Here is a 22,503-nt window from a genome sequence, read left to right as displayed (position 1 = left end):
GGGGTTGTAGGTGCGCCTTTTGTGGGAAATACAGCAGCGTCCCATTACCGGAGAGGTCAACCCACACCAGAGCGCAGGCGCATCAGTCTTAAATCCCGCCCTCCCCGAAAGACGGTTCTGGAGAGTTCTCAACCAACAACGGCTGGTGTTTACGTTTGCCTACTTAATTAGCCACGCAGGTGTGGACAGTTAAAGATGTGTCGACGTGCGCTATTTATTTCCCGTGAGGTGTGCGGGATCCGCAAACCCCAGGGTTGAGACCAGAACTGGGGGGTGCGCACTTTCTCAATGAAATGCATAACATTTTGAATTAACGCATATTCCATTCTTCCCACGGTCCTTCACCCATGGATGATACTTAGTCATCACCTGCATCCTCAAACCCAGACTTACTAACGCTAATATAGCAAAGATTTAAAAAAAACACACACACGATTAACGTACTAGCCAACCAACAGCCCAGCGAGTAACCGCCACGCGCCTCGCGCCTTTTAAAGGCTCAGCGGGCGCGAGTCCACGAACCGCTCAGCGTTCCACCAATCACCGCATCTCCCACATCTTGCCCCGCCTCCTCACCCCGACCTAACCAATCACTGGGGAGCTAGCTTCTATCCGCCCCTCCCGTCAGCCACCGACCCTTACGAAGTTCGAAGCTTCAAACCTCACTGGTGCCCAACCGCGCTGTCCCAGTCCGAATTTATTTTTAGCTCCCGGGCAAGCAGCCCCGCCTCTGGCTCCTCCCCTCCACCGCCCCCAATGGGAGAAGGAGTTTCCGTCGCGTCATCGTGCGGGCGGGTTAGAACTGCCCAATCAGCGCTCGGAGAAAACTGGCGTAATTAAAAAGCGGCGGAAGCCGGTGGGAGGGTCATGACGCAGCGAGTTTCAGTTGTGACTTTTACAGGGGCATCTCGGCGTCCTCTCTTTTTCCGTTTAAAGTGAAACACCGCCCGACGCAACCTCGTGCGTTTCGGGGGCGAGGGCGGCCGCCGCAGCGGGAGGGCGGCGCTGACGCGAGCCTCTGTAGGGGGGGCCCTGCGGCGGCGCGCGGTCACGTGGGCGTGTTTGGGGGCGGGGCCGCGCGGCGGTTCCGGGCGGTTGGGCGCGCGAGCGAGGAGCAGAGGCAGCCGCGCCCGCCCGCCCCGCCCCTGGATGCCGCTGTGCCGCGGCGCGGGCGCCACCGATCGCAGCACAGGAGCCGCCGCCGCCACGGTTGATGTGGTTGGCCCGGGGCTGAGGAGGCCGCTAAGATGCCGCAGTCCAAGTCCCGGAAGATCGCGATCCTGGGCTACCGGTCTGTGGGTGAGTGGCGGGCGCCGCGCGGCCTCCTCGCGCCCGGGCCCGGCCTCGCCTGGGCGCCGGGACGCGGCGGGCCCGGCCAAGTTTGGGGCCGGCGCGGCCATGTGGCGGCCGCGCGTTTCGTAACCAGCCGCCCGCCGCCGCCGCCACCTCCATCTTGAGCGGAGGCGGCGGCGCGGCCGGGCCCGCGGGGCGGCGGCGGGCGGCCCGGGCGCGGCGGGAAGTGTCTGGGAGGCCGCGGGCGGACGGGGAGCTCAGGTTGGTCCGGTGCCGGGGAGGCGGTGCGGGGTCTGCCGCTCGGCCGACTGCCGCGGGGCCCCCAAAGGCAGGAGTCGCACCTGTCCCTCTGCACCTCCCTGCGGCGAGCTGTCGTGATCGTTGCTAGCCTTTCCACCCCAAATTAAAGTCCGTAGGATTTTAACAAAGGAAATAGCACTTGGGGTTTTTCTGTCTGTGAAGTTCAGCATTTTAAAGAAAACCAGGGACCTAAAGGACGTTTGGCTAGTGAGGGCAAGTTTCCTACGGAAGAAACTCGAAAGAGTCCTCTTCGGAAGCCCCTTAGATGCTGCCAGCGGCCGAAGTAGGAGGGCACAGAAAGAGCAATTTCTGATCTCTCGGTGTCCTATTTTTCTTTGGGAAAAAAATAAGGTCAGGTACTTGTAACCAGGCTGTTGAAGTAATTCAAAAGTTTTTTTTTTCCCCCTCGAAAAAGGTTGACATATATTTGCAACTGTTGGTGGCAGTCGCTCTTTTGCCGAACGGAGGTGGTCTGGGGTGGAGTGGGGATGGACGGGGTGCTGGAAGACGAGTGAGAAAAGAGAACCGTTGGACTTAGCCATGCTTCAGAGTGAGGCTTTATGGTCTTTGACAACGGGCAGCCTGGAGAAATTACCTTTATCTTTTCGTGTTGTTTTTAAGAAGTAAATGAGCCTCAGGAGAATGTGTGCTTGACCACAGCGGGGCGGGGGGGGTGGTGAAAGCAGGTTTGGAGTCTCTGGTGATTGCAGGAGGAGGAAAGCTTGTAACTGCCGGCTGCTCATTGGACGGACTCCCCGAGCTCGCTCGCTTTCTGTTCTGCTTCCTCACCCCCATTTTCCACGGCCGGTGCCAAGGTCTGTGCTCTTTGCCCAAGACTAGCTACAGCGTGCTTACTCATCCTTTTATCATCTCTCTCCGTCAAAGGGCTGGGGGGTGTAGGGGGGATCAAGATCAAGATCAGAGGCTGAGAGACACTTGTGTAGAGATAGGGGGTGACTCCTGTAGGGTGCAATGCCAAATCGTGTGGGGGAAGAACAGGTGACAGCCTTAACAGATGCAGCCATGAAGGAACCCTGGCTCAGCTGGAGGCTTTTGAAGTCCCTGACCGTCCCGAATGCCCGTATGGAACCCGGCATCCCACCTTTATTGGCAGTCTGAACCACGGAGCCCTTTGCTTCTCTGCATTTTGAAGTGTGGGACTATAACATATCCTGGCTCTGGAGTGAGTTCTATCTAATCAGATACAGAGCGCCCACTAATTAAACGTAGCAGTCTCTGAATAATCAAGTTACAGGTGACCTGTACCTGGGCTACCTGATCTCAACTGAGAGAATGCCCCAAAGATCCCGACTTATTGACCCCTTGAAATTCTGGAGCTGGTGATCCAGTCTTCAGTAAGCAAGTCCAGCATTTTATCACTGTTTTGCTAAAGAAGTTCCTTATGTCCAGTTGAAACCCATTCTGTCTTACCTGCCTTCTAGTCGTCATCCTCCTAAAGACCCAGATGTGACACGTCAGCCCTTTGCCTTCACTCCACGTTTATTTTAAACTGCTGTTAATAAAATACTGTGCTAAATTAGCCTCCAGTGGCATACAGAGTAAGTTCAGTCCCTATTTTCTGTGCCTTCAATATGTCATATTGCTATATCCTACGCCATTTTCTCCGTATTTATTTTCATATGTGGTGATTAAAGTGAAATGTATTTTGCAGAGGTTAAATTACTCCCAGTCTTTGCATTTGATTTTACAATTGTTTACCTTTGTTATGAACCAGGACATTTTGTAGTTGTGGGCTCTTTTGGTTTGCCAGCATCAAAAAAGGAGATAATTCCCTGATTTCATGTAGTAGCTACTCTTCAGAGAATTATTCAGTATTCAGATTTCTGAGTTTACTGACACGCTTGCGAATGGTGCTATACTAGAGAAATTTGAGTATCTGTGTTTCTTTTCTAGGTTGTGTTACTTTGTGATACTAAGCTGTTGTGTCATATTGACTGGGGGTGGGAAAAGGCTAAGCTAGAAAGCACACCTTTCCTAGAATGTTCTTTTGGTTAAATATCTCGTGCCAGTTTGACTAGTAAAATACTTGTAAGTTTATTTTAAAAGTTTGCCTTCAGATAGAACTGGCAAGTGCAATGATTGTTTTACTACTTGGCATTCAAATTTTGTATGTTTTAAAAACATTGATAAAACTACCAGTGAGGAAAATATAATTCTCAGGTAATTTATACAACTTTTTTTTTTTTTTTCCCTGAAGTACTTTTCCTGTTATTTACAATGTTAAGCTTTTAAGGACACGTCACCTGTAACGCAGGCTGGCTTTCAGGGAGTGCTTTGTAGTAATTGTTTTAGTGGTGGCCAAATGTACCAGCTCCCTTACATCTATTGTTTCTAACACAAACGAGTAGTCCCGTGATAGGAGGTAAGTAAACTTAATTGAATTAAAGTTATAGTGTCATTTAATTATCTTCAAATAAAATCTGGCACCTTTTTCACTGGAATGTTCTACAGAGAGCTTTGATAATCGAGTTTACCATTAGACCATCATCAAAAGACTGTCATATATAAGCCTCAGGGGTTAACAAGCAGGAGGGAATCACAAAAATGTGAAAGATCTTAAGAGAGGAAATGAAACAATTCTGTGGTTTGGTAAAAGGCAATTCAGTAAAAGTAACTCAAATTATTACCTACCTTGTCAGAATATTTTAGGTAGTAAAGAACATGCATCCTTTGATTTGGATACTTCAGAGGGAAAGATGTCATTAAATTTGTTTCCAGTAGAATATAGTCCAATTGTATTCTGATTTACTGTATATTTTTAAATTATCCTATCCTTTTCTAACACATTGCATTGAAAATTTTTAAGGTAAAAAGTTGTGTACCTGTGGGAGGGGATAGTCCTGTAGTGACCACCTTGTGTTGAAGCTTGAAATTAACTTTTTTTTCAGTGTCATACATTGTTTTGTACAAGAGAATAATCAGAGCTTGCATTTGTGATTATGACTTCCCAGTGCTTAATGTAATTTTTTAGACTTTTTTTTTAAGTATAGTTGACGTACAATGTTTATATAAGTTACAGGTGTACAACAAAGTAATTCACAATTTTTAAAGGTTATACTCTATAGTTACTATAAAACACTGGCTGTATTGCCCATGTTGTACAATATATCCTTGTAGCTTATTTTGTACATAAAAGTTTGTACGGCTTAATCCCCTACCCCTGTATTTCCTCTCCCTACTGGTAACCGTTAGTTCTGTATATCTGTGAGTCTGCTTCTTTTTTGTTATATCAGATGTTACTTTGATGTCCATGTGGGTTATATCGATCACTACTTACCTTCATCTCCCCAAAAAGAAACTTTGTCCTCATTAGCAGTCAGTCACTTCCCATCCTCTCCTCACCTCAGCCCCTGTCATCCACTGATCTACTTTCTGTTGATATGAATTTACCTATTCTGGACATTTCATATAAATGGAATCACGTATACATGGTATTTTGTGCCTGGCATTTGTCATTTAACAAATATTTTCAAGGTTCATCCATGTTGTAGCATGTATCAGTAATTCATTCCTTTTGGTTGCCAAATAATATTGCATTATTTGAATATACCACATTCTCTTCATACATTTGTCAATTAATGGACATGCAGGCTGTTTCTACATTTGAGCTATTAGAAGTAATGCTGTTCTGAGCATTCATATTTCATATTTTGTGTGTGTGATTTTTGTGTAGACATGGTTTCGCTTCTTTTAGGTATACTCCTAGGAGTGTAATTGCTGGGTCGTATGGTAATTTTATGTTTAATATTTTGAAGAACTGTCAAACTGTTTTCCAACCATTTTACATTCCGACCAACAGTTGAAATTGGTTTCAATTTCTCCACATCCTCACCAACACTTGTTATCTGTCTTTTTATTTAATTTTTATTATTTTTTATTTATTTTTTAATTGATATATAATACAGTTGACTTACAGTGTTGTGTTAGTTTCTGGTGAACAGGAAAGTGATTCTGTTATATATGTATATTCATATTCTTTTCGATTATGGTTTATTATAGTGTATTGACTATAGTTCCCTGTGCTATGCAGTGGGACCTTGTTGTTTATTTTATATATAATAGTTTGTATCTGCTAATCCCAAACTCCTAATTTATCCCTCCCCCCACCTCCTTTCCCCTTTGGTGACCATAAGTTTGTTTTGTATGTCTGTGAGTCGGTTTCTGCTTTGTAAATAAGTTCATTTGTGTCATATTTTAGATTCCACATATAAGTGATATAGAGTTTTTGTCTTTCTGTCTGGCTTAAATTCACTTAGTTTGATAATCTCTTGGTCCATCCATGTTGCTGCAAATGACATTATTTCATTCTTTTTTATGGCTGAGTAATATTCCATTGTATATATGTATCACATCTTCTTTATCCATTCTTCTGTCGATGGACGTTTAGGTTGTTTCCATGTCTTGGCTATTGTAAATAGTGCTGCTATGAACAGAGGGGTGCATGAATCTTTTCAAATTAGAGTTTTTGTCTTTTCCAGATATATGTCCAGGAGTGGGATTGCAGAATCATATGGTAAACACATTTTTAGTTTTTTTAGGAACCTCCATACTGTTCTCCATAGTGGCTGCACCAACTTACATTCCCACCAACAGTGTAGGAGGGTTCCCTTTTCTCCACACCCTCTCCAACATTTGTTATTTGTAGACTTTAATAATAGCCATTCTGACCGGTGTGAAGTGGTACCTCATTGTAGTTTTGATTTGCATTTCTCTAATAATTAATTAGCTCATCTGTCTTTCTTGTACCAGCCATCCTTCTGGGTGTGAAGTATCATATACTATTTGCAAATAATTTCTTCCATTCTTTGGGTTGTCTTTTCACTTTCTTGATGGTGGCCTTTGAACCAAAAATTTTTAATTTTGATAAAGTCCAATTTATTTATTTTTTCTTTTGTCACTTGTACTTTTGGTGTCATATTTAAGAAACCGTGGCCCAATCCAAAGCTATGTAGATTTACCACTATGTTTTCTTCTAAATGTTTTATACTTTTATTTCTTATATTTGGGTCTATGATCTATTCAGAGTTAAATTTTGTATGTGTTGGGAGATAGGAATACAACTTGATTCTTTTGTATGTAGATATCAAGTTGTCCCAGCACCTTTTGTTAAAAGACTATTCTTTCCTCACTGAATTGTCTTGACATCCTTGTCAAAAACCACGTGACCATAAATGTACGGGTTTATTTCTGGACTCTGTTCCTTTGATCTGTATGGTCCTTGTGCCAGTATCACACTGTCTAGATTACTGTTGTTTTATGGTAAGTTTCAAAATACGGAAGTGTGAGCCCTCTAACTTAATTCTTTTTGAAGATTGTTTGATTATTCTGAGTCCCTTGTATTTTCATATGAATTTTAGGACTGGCTTATCAATTTCTGCCAAAAAAAAAAAAGCAACTGGGATTTTGATGGTGTTTTACAGTTTTGCAAGTATCTTCAATACCTGGTTTAAAAAACAGCTGAATTCTCATATGTGCTTCTGAATTCATTCCATTGCAATATGTTACTTTAATAAAGTATATGAGCCTGCACAGATACATACCTGGGAAAGGAAGGAGCATTTTAATAGTACTTTTTCAGGTAATTGTGGGTATTCTTTGACACCATCGAACCAAGACTCCATAAGTGGTAGTTTGTTAGAAGTTAGTTGGAGCATCTACACTCACGTGGATGAAGTTTTTTTTACTCTGTTACACTGAACTCTGTTGGTTTGTTTGCACTCTGAATGGATCTGCTACCCATACCTGATTTGGGAACATCGTACGTTGGTCATTTGGAAAATATTGGTTCACTGTTATGCAGATCCTTCCACATTTTGATGCATTTCAATATACAGATATTTCTTTAAGTGACATTTTTAAATATCACCATCAATCTCAGAAAAATCTAAATACTGGGAAGCTGTTAAGTTCACCCTGAGTGATGCAGAATTCTGATTCCTCTTGAGAGTTCAAATTTGATTGTTGGCAAAATGCTACCAGTTTTACTTAAAATGACAGTCTCATTTCTTTCATTTCCAAGAAAATGTCTGCCAGATACCCACATCTGAAACAATGATAGTTTGTTGGTCATTCTTACAAGTAAAAATGGTGTTCCATGATAAAAGTGTCTGTTTCAGACCACTTCCCAAACAGTTGCACAAGTGCTTTTCTCGCAGACAGCGTCACACTTCTGTGTGTAGCAGCCATGCTTTATGCATACATCCCACTTTGTCTGCAGAACATCAAAAAGACATGTATTTAAAGGTCAAGATTTAATAAAATTAATAATTTTTACCGCTTCCTCAAGGACATTGTTAAGTAAAAATGGCTTGGCTTTTTTTTTCCTTTTTGCTGTGAGTGCACGGTGGTGAAGAATACAATGACTGTCCTCTACAGTTTGTGACCACTGTCTTGATTTGTGCTAAGGGGCACCAGTCTAGCAGTTTTACCCACCACTGGTTTAGCACCATTCGTGCATATATGAACATAGTGGAAAAGGCAAATAATATATGGTATTATGGAAATAGTTTTGACTTGTGAGCCCCCTGAAAAAGTCTCAAGGGACCCCCAGAGTTGTGCAGACTGTACTTGGGAACCATCGAAACATGGTGTGCAGGATCTTGCTAGACTGCTACTCACTCCTGTTCAAGGGGATGCGGTGACCGCGGTCTTCGAGGAGACTCCAGGAGAGGCCCTGCAGCACTGGCCGAGGCCAGGATGGTGAGGCGGGAAAGAACTTGGCATGCTGACAGCGGAAGGGATTGGGGCGGCTGAGCGTTGCCAGGTGGGAAGAGGAAGTGGGGTTGGAAAAGGTGGTCAGGAGCTGGCTGTACAGGGACTGTAGGGAAGCTTTCCTCCCGGGTCATAAGCAGTGAATCACTGAAGCCTGGGCAGAGTTAGGATGTCTAAATGCCGGTTGACTTGGCCTCTGATTGTTGTGCAGTTTGGGGTGAAGTCTTGGTTTTTGACCTGGTACTAGTGAAGCTCCCAAAGAGTAACAAAAATTTCAAGGTGGCAGCACAGCAGGATCTGTATGCTAATTAACATGGTTTTCAAGTACAAGTGTCAGCAACTTTATCACAAAATGAGAAATAGCCATCTCTACCTGTGATTATGAAGTCAAAAAGGTACAACAGTTTCCTTAGCCTAGGGTCTGGAAGAGAGAGTTAATAACTTTAATACTGTCCATGAGTGGATTGTACTTGTTTATTTGAATAAATCATAACTGAACATGGACTTGATTGTGCAAGTTAAAAGCATTATGAAATCTCTAGTGCTCACACTTGAGAGAACCTTTATTCTTAGTTCTAATTGATTTTGAAGGACCAAATTAAGTCTTAACAGTAGAGTACTCACAGTCTGTCTTAAACTAATAACCGTGAGAATGTAAACTCTTGGGTACCTTTGACATGAATTGCTTGATTGATTTAGAAATTTAATTTAATATCTCAAACACAAAGGTCCGGGGATACTATTTTAGTGTTTTAATAATCTTAAATATATATTGGGCATCTGATAAAAGAGAGCGCCACGTAAGGCGTTGGAATTTGAAGTCTAAATTGGTATTAGTTTAGAACAGAAGCGCCGGAAACCTTGTACTGCACTCTGGGGGCAAGTGAAAGCAGGGTGATTTAAGGATCCTAATAAAATTAACTCCTACAGGTCCTTGGTTGGTTGGTGTCCTAACCGTGATATAATTGAGTTCCCTCTTACCTCCCTGCTTCCCCTCCCCCATTTCTCTTTTTGTTGAGCTTTTTTACTTGCAGAAAGACTCCTCAGGGACTTTTGAAACAGAAATAGGTACTTTAACAAGCTATGTTATGATTCTGCTTTTTGCAGGATTCAAAGTTGAATGTTAGCTGCATGAAGGCATGGTAAATAATTTGTGAACATGGAGATGAAATTAACTGTGACTTTTACAGTTAATATAGTTTTAGGACATGAAAATGCTTTTCTTAGACCTGTATGTCTTGGATATAAATGCATCTGGCCAGTATTTTGCTGGTTTTCAAATCTAAATCACTTTCGGAATTTATTTTAAAGAGAGTATTTAAAAATATAGTTTCTCTTCAGTCTTGTTCATGATTTATATGGGTGACTGAACGAAAAATCTAGTTGGCAAAATTCAACCATGGTGGCTGACATCAAGATGGAGGAGGGTTCAAAATGACTTTGGAAGACTGGACACACCACACTAAAATATGGCGCTCTGTGGTGGGGGTAGAAGTGGGATTTCCAACCCATCTTCTGGGAAGAAACTAGATGTGAGTATGGCCTTGAGTACACCAGGGGGCAGGAGTGCCCGACCACAGAGGAGAGCCATGCAAAAGTTCGGAACAGAACATCACTGAGGTGGCTGCTGGAGGAAAGGAGGGCCACAGATGTGAAGTCTTACATTTACATTTCAGAAGAATCTCCTGTGAGTATACAGGTGGAGAGACCTGGATTAATTTTCTGAGCAGTTCAGTTGATGGGTTCTCATCGTAAACTAGCTCGGCCGAACTCTGAACCCCAGGCAGAGCGCTGTCTTCAGTTCTGGTGCCCACTTCGAGTAGTGGTTCTTAACTTGGACTTCATGAGCTTTGCCTGAGACTGGGTGCATATTTTCTGGGGAAAGAGTCCAGGACTTTTATCAGCTATCCAGAGGATTTCAGACCCTCACAAGACTGAATTGCTGAAATGACTGGTTGAAGAGGGCAGTGTGTGAGTTAAGTGTATCACGTGTTATTCAAATAGGTGTTCATTACATGTTTGAGTAACCTAAGTCCCTACTACGTGCCAGGCACTGTGTACTTAGCCACCAAGGCCAGGGCGGTCCTGATCTCTGCCCGCAGGGAGCTTCAGTCTAGTAAGGCAGCCACAGTATACAGTTACTACTATTAATAATGATTGGCTGGTGTTTTTTTTGTTTTGTTTTGTTTTGTTTTTTTAATTTTATTTATTTATGGCTGTGTTGGATCTTCGTTTCTGTGCAAGGGCTTTCTCCAGTTGCGGCAAGCGGGGGCCACTCTTCATCGCGGTGCGCGGGCCTCTCACTATTGCAGCCTCTCCTGTTGTGGAGCACAGGCTCCAGACGCGCAGGCTCAGCAGCTGTGGCTCACGGGCCCATTTGCTCCGCGGCATGTGGGATCTTCCCGGACCAGGGCTCAAACCCGTGTCCCCTGCACTGGCAGGCAGATTCCCAACCACTGCGCCACCAGGGAAGCCCTGGTGTTTTTAAAGCATTTACTGGTGTGGGATATCTTTAAACTCCATGAGGTAGCACAGGTATGGTGAGGGATGGATTGGTGTTAGTATGTGGGGTCAATGCAGTTTTAAAGAGCTGTTGAAGAAATAATCTTTATTAATAACCATTCATGCTGATTGATAAATATGCTTTATGTCTCAATTCATTTTCCTAATTTTTTTTTATTACTAGTTTTGATCAATCTTAAACTCCATGTTCTCATTAAAGATTGTTTTATAATTTAGGTATTTATCTCTTGTTTGCTTTTCTCTAGCTCTTTCCCACCCGACCCCCAGCCTTCTCCCCAATTTTGGCCACAAATCTAGCAAAATTCATTCTTCATTGTTGCCAAACATTTAATTGACTGCAGTTTATCAGTTCTATTCCCTTACCTTCCATCTTGGCTTTACCTATAAATCATCCCAGAGAGATGAATATCCTGTTTTTAAAATCTTTAGGGAAGCAGGTCCATGGCCCTTCTTGTCAGCACTTTCTTTTTTTCCTTTTAGCTTAATAACCCAGACAGTTAACAAACTTCTTCATTTATGTAACTCAGATCTTCATGTTATGGTACAAACTTATTTCTCTTATTTTCCTCAGTGGAATGTATCTGGTAGCCTAGTGCTTGGCAATAGTAAGCACCTAATAAGTATTTGAGGGCTTTCCTGGTGGTGCAGTGGTTAAGAATCCGCCTGCCAATGCAGGGGACACGGGTTCGAGCCCTGGTCCGGGAAGATCCCACATGCCACGGAGCAGCTAAGCCCGAGTGCCACAACTACTGAGCCTGCGCTCTAGAGCCCGTGAGCCACAACTACTGAGGCCCGCGGGCCTAGAACCCGTGCTCTGCAACAAGAGAAGCCACTGCAATGAGAAGCCCGCACACGGCAATGAAGAGTAGCCCCGCTCACTGCAACTAGAGAAAGCCTGCATGCAGCAACAAAGACCTGACGCAGCCAAAAATAAATAAATAAAATAAATAAATTTATATTTTAAAAAAAAAGTATTTGAATGAGTAATAACTTTATGAACCAGTTTTACGTGGTTATCCTCTTTGTCAAAATAATAATTGCACCTTAATTTTTTTCTCTCCTACCATCTGTTCTTTGAAAATTGGTAAGGGAGTGTGAGAGAATAAGATGATGTCAGCCCTGCTTAATTCATAGGAACAAGTGAGATAATTCATGTGAAAATGTTTTGTAAACTCTTTTTTTTTTTTTTAAGTGAAAGAAGGTTTACTCAGGGAGATACACACTCCATAGACAGAGTATGGGCCTCTTAGAAGTTGAGAGGCCCCGAAATATGGGGTGGTTAGTTTTTATAGGTTGGGTAATTTCATAGGCTAATGAGTGGGAGAATTATTCCAACTATTTTGGGGAAGGGGCGGAGATTTCCAGGAATTGGGTCATAAACTCTTAAAACAGTGTCTCACTTGTAGGTTCTGGTGAACAATTAAAAGTTGGATTCTCTGTATCACATGCCCTCATCTGACTCAGTATGTGGTGGAGATGTGGGGATGGGGATGCATATTAGAGTCACAGGAAGCACTTCTGCAGAGCACACGGGAACTCCTGAGGCACCCTTTTTAAAATTAGAATGGTGAGGTTTTTTTCCAAAAGATTCCTTGGTGACCCTGATATATATACATCTCACCCTGCCCCCTCAAAAAAGCAACAATAACCAATGCTGCTATTGACAGAACTACACTTTTTCTTTTTTCTTTTTTTTGGCTGCTTTGGGTCTTTGTTGCTGCGCGCGGGCTTTCTCTAGTTGCGGCGAGCAGGGGCTACTCTTCGTTGCAGTGTGAGGTCTTCTCATTGCGCCGGCTTCTCTTGTTGCGGAGCACGGGCTCTAGGCGTGTGGGCTCAGTAGTTGTGGCGCACGGCATGTGGGATCTTCCCGGGCCAGGGCTCAAACCCATGTGCCCTGCATTGGCAGGCGGATTCTTAACCACTGCGCTACCGGGGACAGAACTACACATTTTTTTAGTCCGCATGTAATTGGTATCATGTATTGTGTAAGGAACACATTGTTAAAGAAACCTTCATACGGTTCGTTGTTATTCTAGCCCTTTTAACAATGATGATATTCAGGTTGGCGTCCGTTTACAACCCCAGGTGATTCTGTAGTCTTTCTCTGCTGTTTGCAAACCTGGTCCCTTTTATTGATGTCTTTCCATCAGTGGCTCCCAGAGAAGCACCTTCCTGGTACTTATTCATGTCCTGGCCCTGTGGCACTCCTGACCAGCAAGACACTGCAGAGATGATGATGGGCCAGTGCCAGGCTCAAGCCTTAAGAAGTCGGCAGCTTCTGCTTCTGTGTTCTCTGGAGCTTCGAGGAACATGGGGGAGAGACCTTAGGAGAAGACATGTGGGAAGGGAGAAGGTCCAGCCCTCCCAGCCGAGTCTGGCCCCCAGCCTCCCACCAGCGGAGGCAGCCAAGGGGTGACTTTAAGACCAGCAGAGGAGCCAGCCGAGCCCAGCCTTGATTGTAGTATCAGGAACAAATGAAATAGTTGTTGATTTCAGCCACTAAGTTTTGAAGTGTTTGTTACGCAGTGATTACTGAAACAGTCAGTAATTTTCTGCATTAGGGGTATGTGTGTGTATTCTTATATTTCTTGATATTTTTTCATGTGAGTTTGAGGATTTAGCTTCAGTAGTTGTTACTAAATATCATTTTCTTAGATTTCAAGTTAATATATTAGATATAATTATTAGAATGTGAGACTAGGATTAAATGAAAATGTCTAGAATGTGGTTATGTAGTAAGTCCTCAATAAATGTCATGATTATTACATAGCAGATATTCTGCATGTATCGATATTTTCATTTAATCTTCACAACTACCTATAAAGTATGTGCTGTTATTATATCTATTTTACAAATGAGGAAACAGACCAGGAAAACTGCCTACTGTCACATAGCTAATCACTATCCTGTTATGCTTGGTAAAAAAAATAAATGTCTTCCCTTTTTAATACTTGTTTTAAAATCAAGTTTTGTCTTTCTTTATCTGACTTATTTCACTTAGCATAATACCCTCCAAGACAAATACTGTATGCTATCACTTATATGTGGAATATAAAAAATGCAACAGGGACTTCCCGGGTGGTCCAGTGGTAAAGAATCTGCCCTCCAATGCAGGGGACGCGGTTCGATCCCTGGTTGGGGAACTAAGATTCCACATGTTGCGGGGCAACTACACCCGTGCTCCTCAACTAGAGAGCCCATGTGCCACAAACTACAGAGCCCACGCGCCCTGGAGCCTGTGCGCCACAGCTGGAGAGAAGCCCACGCGCCGCAACAAAGAGCCCACGTGCCTCAACGAAAAGATCCCGCCTGCCGCAACGAAGGTCCCGCATGCCGCAACGAAAATCTGACACAGCCAAAATTTAAAAGTAATGATAAAAATACAACAGAGTAGTGAATATAACAAAAAAGAAGCAGACTCACAGTTACAGAGAACAAACTAGTGGTTACCAGTGGGGAGACGGAAGGGTGGAGGGGCAACCTAGACGTAGGGGATTAAGATGTACAAATTATTATGTATAAAATAAGCTACAAGGACATATTGTACAACACAGGGAATATAGTCAATATTTTATAGTAACTATACATGGAGTATAACCTTTAAAAATTGTGAATCACTATATTATACATCTATAACTTAGGTAATATCGTACATCAACTATACTTCAATAAAACAGAAAAATCAAGTTTTATTGAGGTATAATTTATGTCTAATAAAGTTCCCATTTTAAGTGTAAAGTTAGATGGGTTTTGACAGATTTATTCACCTGTGTAAAACCATTACTCCAATCAAAATAAACATTTTCATCCCAAAAGGTCCCTCATACCCCACCCCACTCCCAAGCAAACACTGATCTGCTTTCCATTACTATCGATTAGTTTTTCTTGTTAAAAAATTTCGCATAAATAGAATCACACAATAAATACTCTTATTGTGTGACTTCTTTCAATTAGAATAATGTTTTGAGATCCATTCATGTTGTCACATATATAAAGAGTTTCTTTTTATTTCTGAGTAGTATTCTGTTGTATGCATGTACCATAATTTGTTTCTCCAGTCACTTGTTGTTTCCAGTGTTTCACTGCTAAGAATAAAGCTTTGATGAGCATTTGTTGTGTGTTTGTTGACACTGTCATTTCTCTTTGGTAAGCACCCCTTGGAATGGAGTTGCTGGGTCACATGTATGAAGTTTATAATTTTCTGAGCAACTACCAGTTTCCCAAAGCATTTGTACCATTTTACACTCCGCCAGCAACAAATGAGACCCATCTTCACTGATATCTGATATTGTCAGTTTTCTAACTCTTTAGCAGTATGGATGTGGTGGGCCATGGAAATTTGACTTTTCCCAATGACTAATGACATTGAGCGTCTTTTCATATACCTCTTGACCATTTGCATATATCTTCTTTTGTGAAGTGTCCAAGTGTTTTGCCTTTGTTATTGGGTTCTTTTTATTGAGTTATGTATTCTGAATAATAGTTCTTTTTCATATATATGTAATATTTTCTGCTAGTTCATGGCTTCCTTTTCATTTTCTTATGTTTCAAAGAACAGAAATTTGTAATTTTGTTAAAGCCCAGTTTATCAGTTCGTTTATGGTTTACTCATTTTTTTTATCATGTAAGGAATCTTTGCCTATCTTAAGATCGTAAAAATGTTCTCATGTTTACTTCTAGAAGTATAATTGTTTTAGCTCTTAAGTTTAGGTCTATGATCCATTTCCAGCTAATTTTTGTATCTGAGGTAAAGGTTAAGATTCTTTTTTAAACTTGAAGTACAATTTACAAACAGTAAAATTTATCCCTTTTTGTGTATGGCTCGGTTTTAACAAATACTCTATAGTTATGTAACCACAACCACAAGACACAGAACAGTTCCATCAACCCCCGCACAATGCCCTTGTGCCCCTCTGTAGTCGGCCCTTACCCCCCTTCTGTTTTCTGTCCCTATAGTTTTGTCTGTTCCAGAATGTAATATAAATGGAATCACATTTGAGATTTATCCATGTTGTGTCTATCAGCAGTTCATTCCTTTTTACTGCTGGGTAGTGTTCCTTTGTGTGGATTTAATATTTGTTTATCTAGTAACAGGTTGAAGGACATTTGGTTTGTTTTCACTTTGGGACAATTATGAATAAAGCTGTTATAGGTATATGCATACAAGTTTTTGGGTGACCATAGTTTTCATTTCTCTTGGAAAAATACCTAAGAATGGAACTGCTGGGTCATCTGATAAATGTGTTTTATTTTTAAAAAACTTTTTCCAAAGTGACTGTACCAGTTTGCATCCCCACCAGAGAGACCAGTTGCTCCACATCCTCTCCAGTACTGGTATTGTCAGTATTTTTTTATTGTAGACATTTTTAATTAGATGTGTTATATCTCACTGTAATTTTATTTGCATTTTCCTAATGAATAATGATAAGCATCATTTCATGGGCTTACTTGCCTTTTTTAATATAATTTGATTAGCAGCGGTTTTATTTTTTTTAATAAATTTATTTTTGGCTGCGTTGGGTCTTTGTTGCTGCACACAGGCTTTCTCTGGTTGCAGCGGAGCTGGGACTACTCTTCGTTGTGGTGCGCGGGCTTCTCATTGTGGTGGCTTCTCTTGTTGCGGAGCTCGGGCTCTAGGTGGACAGGCTTCAGTAGTTGTGTCGCAGGGGCTTAGTTGCTCCGCGGCATGTGGGCTCTTCCCGGACCAGGGCTGGAACCCGTGTCGCCTGCATTGGCAGGTGGATTCTTAACCACTGCACCACCAGGGAAGTCCTTACTTGCCGTTTGAATATTTTCTTTGTTAAAGTGTTCAAATCTTTTGCTCGTATGCTTAATTGGGTGGTTTTCTTATTGTTAAATTTTGAGAGTTTGTTATATATCCTGATTCATGCCCTTTGTCGGATAATGTGTTTTGCACATGTTTTCTCCAGGTCTGTGGTTTGTCTTTTCATCCCCTTAACAAGAATCTTGCTGACCAGTTTTAATTTTGATGAAGTCCAATATATCCTTTTTTTCTTTATGGATTGTGCTGTTGAAATCTTCCTTAACTCAAGGTCACAGAGATTTTCTCTATGTTTTCTTCCAGAAGTTTCATAGTTTAGGTTTTGCAGTTGGTCTGTGATCCATTTTTTATCCTATACTTTTATATGGGATATGGTCAGGTTCTTTCTCTTTAATATTGATATCCAATTGTGTCAGCACCACTTGTTGAAAAAGACTGTTCTTTCTCCCTTGAATTGCCTTTGCACGTTTATCCAAAATCAGCTGATCAATTATATGTGTGGGTTTATTTCTGGAGCCTGTATTTTGTTCCATTAATCTGTATGTCTGTTTTTATGCCAATACCACACTGTCTTGATAACTGTAGTCTCCTAGTAAGTCTTGAAATCAAGTACATACTTGTTTCTTTTTTAAATTGTCTGAGGTTCTTGTTTCCCTTACAGATCAGTTTTTCCATTATTTTCCTTTTCTGGTTTGTATTAAATCCTATTTTGAAGCAGGTTAAAATGCCCATTTTTCATTTCTAGTCCATTTTTCAGAATCTCCTTCTGATCTCCCTAGTGTTTCATCCTCTCACGTCCCTCTCCTCAGTAGAAATTCTCCAGTGGTGGTTCTTCTTTTTTTTTTTCTGGCCACACCATGTGGTATGCAGGATCTTAGTTCCCCAGCCGGGGGTCAAACCCATGCCCCCTGCAGTGGAATCGCAGAGTCTTAATCACTGGACCACCGGGGAACTCCCTGGCGGTTCTTTTTTAAAAAACACCACCACCACTTTCTAATCCTGTGGGGGGGAGGGGTGTACTTGACCTTTCACATAGGTGCCTTCCTTTCTGTTAAGATTACAGGATCCTTGTAGGTGGCAGTCAGGTGTATCATGCTGACATCTTTTTCAGAATTCAGGTGACCATAGAATCCTGTTATGGAATAGCATCAGTCGATGTGTGTGGACTGAAGGTGTACTGTGTTTAGTCATCACACGCATGAGGGTTCCAAGGCACAAAGGCATTAACTTCCCCAGAGACACAGCTGGCGTTCACACCGTAATCTGAATTCAAATCCTGAACCTTAACCCACAGTCCTGTTTCTATTAATTATATTTCCTCAATGCCAGGATGTATTGTGGTTTTAATTTACTAGTGTGCTCTCATCAACCCCTGCCCCGCAAAGCTGCCGTTAACAGATGATGTTTCTTAGAATAAATGGAGCCCTGGAAATGGGAAAAGTTGATTATTACGTGGTGAATACTTTTTGCCCTGTGGCCATAACCACAGTTATTCCATTATTTACTTGAAATGTATTTTATGTGAAATAGTAGGAACTTATTTCAAAAGATGTTACCTGGATTTTTTTTAAACAGAGTATTTGTGAAAAAAACGTTTTTTCATATTCACTTGATCATGTTTAATCTGTTTTTTCATAAGTTTTTTAAAGTAGAAGCAATTCCTTGGATAATCTCTGGAAACTCTGGGCATGTTTAGTTACAGTCTTCACAGACCTTTATAAGATTAATTTCACCTATTCCAATTATTCTGATGGCTGCTTTTTCTTAGTAATAGAGTTTTTGTGTGGTTGGGAATTTGGGATTACAGGTTGGTGTTCGAGTTGTTTTCCTCTTACTTCCTCTGCCCTCTTCCCATCTTTACTCACTCTTTTCTATTGGGTTTTTTCACTGGCCATCATCTGGCCCCAGTCCACAGTCCTCTTGTGGGGAGCTTGCTTGGTTCCTGGTAGGACTGCGTCCTGTCCCATTTGCCACCCCCATCCCAGACACATAAAAAATATGACCCCAGTGCTTGGTCAGCAGCTTTCTTTAAGTTTCTGGCTCTGGCCTCTTCCAAGGATCATTCAAGTCAATTATTAGAAGGCATCACTGATGTTTGTTCCTTGAGAAATTTTTTTTATATATATAATTGTTTAATTAATTTATTTATTTATTTATTTTTGGCTGCTTTGGGTCTTCGTTGCTGCGCGCGGGCTTTCTCTAGTTGCAGCAAGCGGGGTCTACTCTTTGTTGCGGTGTGCAGGCTTCTCATTGCAGTGGCGTCTCTTGTTGCGGAGCACGGGCTCTAGGTGAGTGGGCTTCAATAGTTGTGGCACATGGGCTCAGTAGTTGTGGCTCACAGCCTCTAGAGCGCAGGCTCAGTAGTTGTGGCGCACGGGCTTAGTTGCTCCGCGGCATGTGGGATCTTCCCGGACCAGGGCTCGAACCCGTGTCCCCTGCATTGGCAGGCGGACTCTTAACCACTGCACCACCAGGGAAGTCCCCCTTGAGAAATTTTACTTACAGATTGTGTCAGTTAAGAGTGGGTGTAGAGTCAAGTGATAAGTAATGTTTCTTAAAGCAGAGAAGACTCCTATCATTCTAAAATATGAATTTATCAAATAGAAGAGGAGTGATTTGAGTGATCTTTATAAGAAGATACTAAAATTTTCAGTTCTATTGCAATAATATTGCAATCAATTAGTATACTTTTGACTGCGAAATAATTTGTCTCATGCTGGCTTAAAGAATAAGGTTTATTCATTCACATAAATGGAAGACTAGCGGTTGACTAGTCAGTCAACTCAAGAACAGAGTTTCTTCCATCTCTTTTTTCCTGCCAGCCTTGACCTTGGTCCAGGGGTTCTCAAACTTGTGGCACATTAGAATCACTCAGGGATCTTTTTAACAATCCCCATGCCCTGGCTGCACCTTGTAGTAATTAAATCAGAATTACTTGAGGGTGAGGCCCAGCCAGTAGTTTTTGGAATTCCCTCTGTGTTTCCGGAGTGCAGCTAAGTTTGTGAACCAGTGTTCTAAACTTTAGAACTTGGTTTGGAGATCAGTATCACCAGGGAGCTTGGTAGAAATGGAAAATCCCACACCCCACCCCAGATCAAATAGATCAACAATCTACACTTTAACGTGGTCCTTAGGAGAATTGCTTATTCTTTAACATTAGGGAAGCCCTGCTTTAGAACACTGGTTTTCAAACTTCCAGACACGCTGGAATCACTGGAGGAGTTTGAAAAATACTGAGTGAAGCATGGGCCCCACCCTAGAAATTCTGATATATAGGGGTTACCTGAAGTGTTACCTAGAATCTGGGTTTTGCTATTGCATCCTATAGTATTCAAGATGTTCATTTGTCCCCCGTTATTTCCTGTAAATTGGTAGTTAAATCTAGCAGTTTGGTCAGATTCAGGCGGTTTCTTTCTCTTTTTCCTTCCCCACCCTCCTTAAAATTGCTACCAGGGTAGTGGTCTGTGTTTGTATCAGGAGACCCATAATATCTGGTTATTTCTCTTTTTGCGGCATTAATAGCTTCTCCTCATCATTGCTTAGATCCATTCATTCATTAGTTTAAAAAATCATGGTAATTATTTGTTATGTTCCTTTGTTTACAAGGAATAGATACATATTTTCTCCAATTTATTGCATTTATTGTGCTTTTTTATTTTAATATACTTCTCACTATTAGAATTTATGTACCAAGCAATTTCTGTTTGTTCGCTGATATATCCCAGCGCCTAGAACCATGCCTGGAACATAATAGCTGCTTAATAGCTATTTGAGAAATTAATGAGTTAATCCATAGTCAGGGATTTGAAAACTCGGGATTCAGAATGGAATGAAATGTTACCAAGCTTGACACTGTTAAAAATACAGCCGTTGTGAGGCAGAACCGGGAGGAAAAAAGGTGTTTGGACAGGTTGGGGAGCACATCTCCTTATTTTACAAAGTGAATAGTCCAGCTCTTCTGTCTGTAACTGATGAAGCTACAAGTCCAGGTTTCAGTGCGGGTAGTTGTAACCATTTAGCTCCGGGGAACTGGAGGGGAGAGTAGACCACCTGCAGCTTGGTGGCTGTGTCAGCATCTGGTCCCTATGGAGGCAGACATCCCGGAAGTCACAACGTGCCTCTGGCCAATAGTTTCTTGGAATTGTTGTTACACGTTGCATGCTTCACTGTTCTTTGATTTCTTTTGTTAAGTGAAAGAGCTGCTGCTCTTCCTTAATTGCCTCTGTAGCTTTAGCCTCTATCTTCCTGACTTTTTACTTCAAGGCTCCTCAAACCAGAGGCTACACACTTTTTGTCAGGTATCGTAGTCAGATTACTACAGGACATGCAGGTCACATGCATCCCCATGGTTGCGTTTGATCTGGGTTAGTGGGGTAGAGCTTTAAGCGACTGAGATCATTTTCTAGAGCATGCGCTCATCTCTGTGGTCAGGGCTATAGCACCCAACGGCTGCAACACCCAACCAAGTCTTTCTATAGCACTGAGAGCAGAAGGGGAACATAAGTCAGGATGTACTCCCCTGGAGTTTTAAACATATTTAATAAGTATGTCAGAGGCATGTGAGCAAACCAGATGGATTGGAGTTAAACCAGTAGAGAAATGAAGAATGTGTATAGAACTGTTTCAGGAGGAAGGTTTGGAGGAGACCAGGACGGGGGATGGGATGTAGAGCCCAGGAGCGGGGATGGGATGTAGAGCCCAGGAGCGGGGATGGGATGTAGAGCCCAGGAGCAGGGATGGGATGTAGAGCCCAGGGGCTGGAATCGCTTCTGTGGAAAGAAGGGTGTGCTGCCCGCTTCCTCTGCGCCGTGGTGATAATGTGAAGAGGGCCAGGCAGACGGGCTGCGTTGCACAGCCCAGGGGCTCCCTTCACACTGTCTGACGTGCACAAAGCCAAGGCAAAGGTGAGTGGAAGACAGCGGTGTCACAGCAGTTACCTCTAAGGTTCAGCCCCAGCTTGTAGTCATGGCTGTGTCCCAGTTCCTGGCCCATGTTGTGTGTTCTTTAAATGCTTATGATCTGAGCCGCTGGGAGGAACTGGAGGATTTGGGAACAAACACCCTGCAGACAGGGGGAGGTAGGTGATTTAGAATGGTCACATTTGAACTTGGCACCTGAGGGGGGAGTAGTAATTAAACTTTAGGGTGCAGCACATGAGTGGGGGCTTGTTAATACTCCTGCCTGGGAGGTTTGGGTGGGGCTTAGGAATTTGCAGTTGCAGTAAGTTGCCCTGGGATGCTGCTGGAACCACACTTGGCTGCTTTGTTGGGAAAGGGACACTCACAGAAAGGATTCCTAAAGACAGAGGACAGAGCGGGGAAAGGCCACAGCTTGAGAATGGTTGCCAAGCCACAGGGTTGGGGGCTTTTCTGCAGCTGAGCTCAACAGGTTCACAAAAGGCCAAAGATGAGATTAAGATGATAGAATTTACCAGCCCAGAGAAAGGAAATTGACAGGTTCTGATAAAAGAGTAGTGCGTGGGGCACAGTGATTTATCTTGGGACTTAAACTGATCGGGAAGGAAGTGAACCGTGGTAGAGATTGGAGATTCAGGAGGCTCGTAGAGCAGGGTATATCTAACTTTTTGGGCTTCAGTCTGTAGTAAGAAATACATTGTACGTTGTGACCCAGTCATATATGTTTATATAACTGAAAAGTTCCATGATGACTTTTATTATTTGCAGTCCACTCTGGTGTTCCTGTTTCTTTAAAAACGGTGCTGGTCCTAGCTCAGTATGTTGATTTCATGATCTGGTGGGTTACAACCCCTGGTTTGAAAACATTGCTTCCAGAGATGGTCTGGATTAGGTGATGGGAGTCAGAAGGTGAGGACGCTGGGAAGACGCACCACCTGCTTATTGATTGGTTCGCGG

At 42.5% G+C, this 22,503-nt stretch overlaps 1 protein-coding gene across 1 annotated transcript in view; it reads left to right on the top strand.

Moving 5' to 3' along the window:
• Positions 1-915: 915 nt before the first annotated feature.
• RHEB (Ras homolog, mTORC1 binding) overlaps positions 916-22,503 on the top strand; it is a 46,378-nt gene continuing 24,790 nt past the window's right edge. Inside the window, exon 1 of the mRNA XM_061198196.1 lies at positions 916-1,299. Within this exon, the coding sequence (XP_061054179.1) occupies positions 1,248-1,299 (52 nt within the window). The 5' untranslated portion in view covers positions 916-1,247. The remainder of the gene's footprint in view (positions 1,300-22,503) is intronic.

This window comes from Eubalaena glacialis, chromosome 8 (genome assembly GCF_028564815.1).
Source record: "Eubalaena glacialis isolate mEubGla1 chromosome 8, mEubGla1.1.hap2.+ XY, whole genome shotgun sequence".
Taxonomy (NCBI): Eukaryota; Metazoa; Chordata; class Mammalia; order Artiodactyla; family Balaenidae; genus Eubalaena; species Eubalaena glacialis.
Note: the sequence above shows the minus strand (reverse complement) of the source record. Positions and strands in the feature narration are given on the sequence as shown.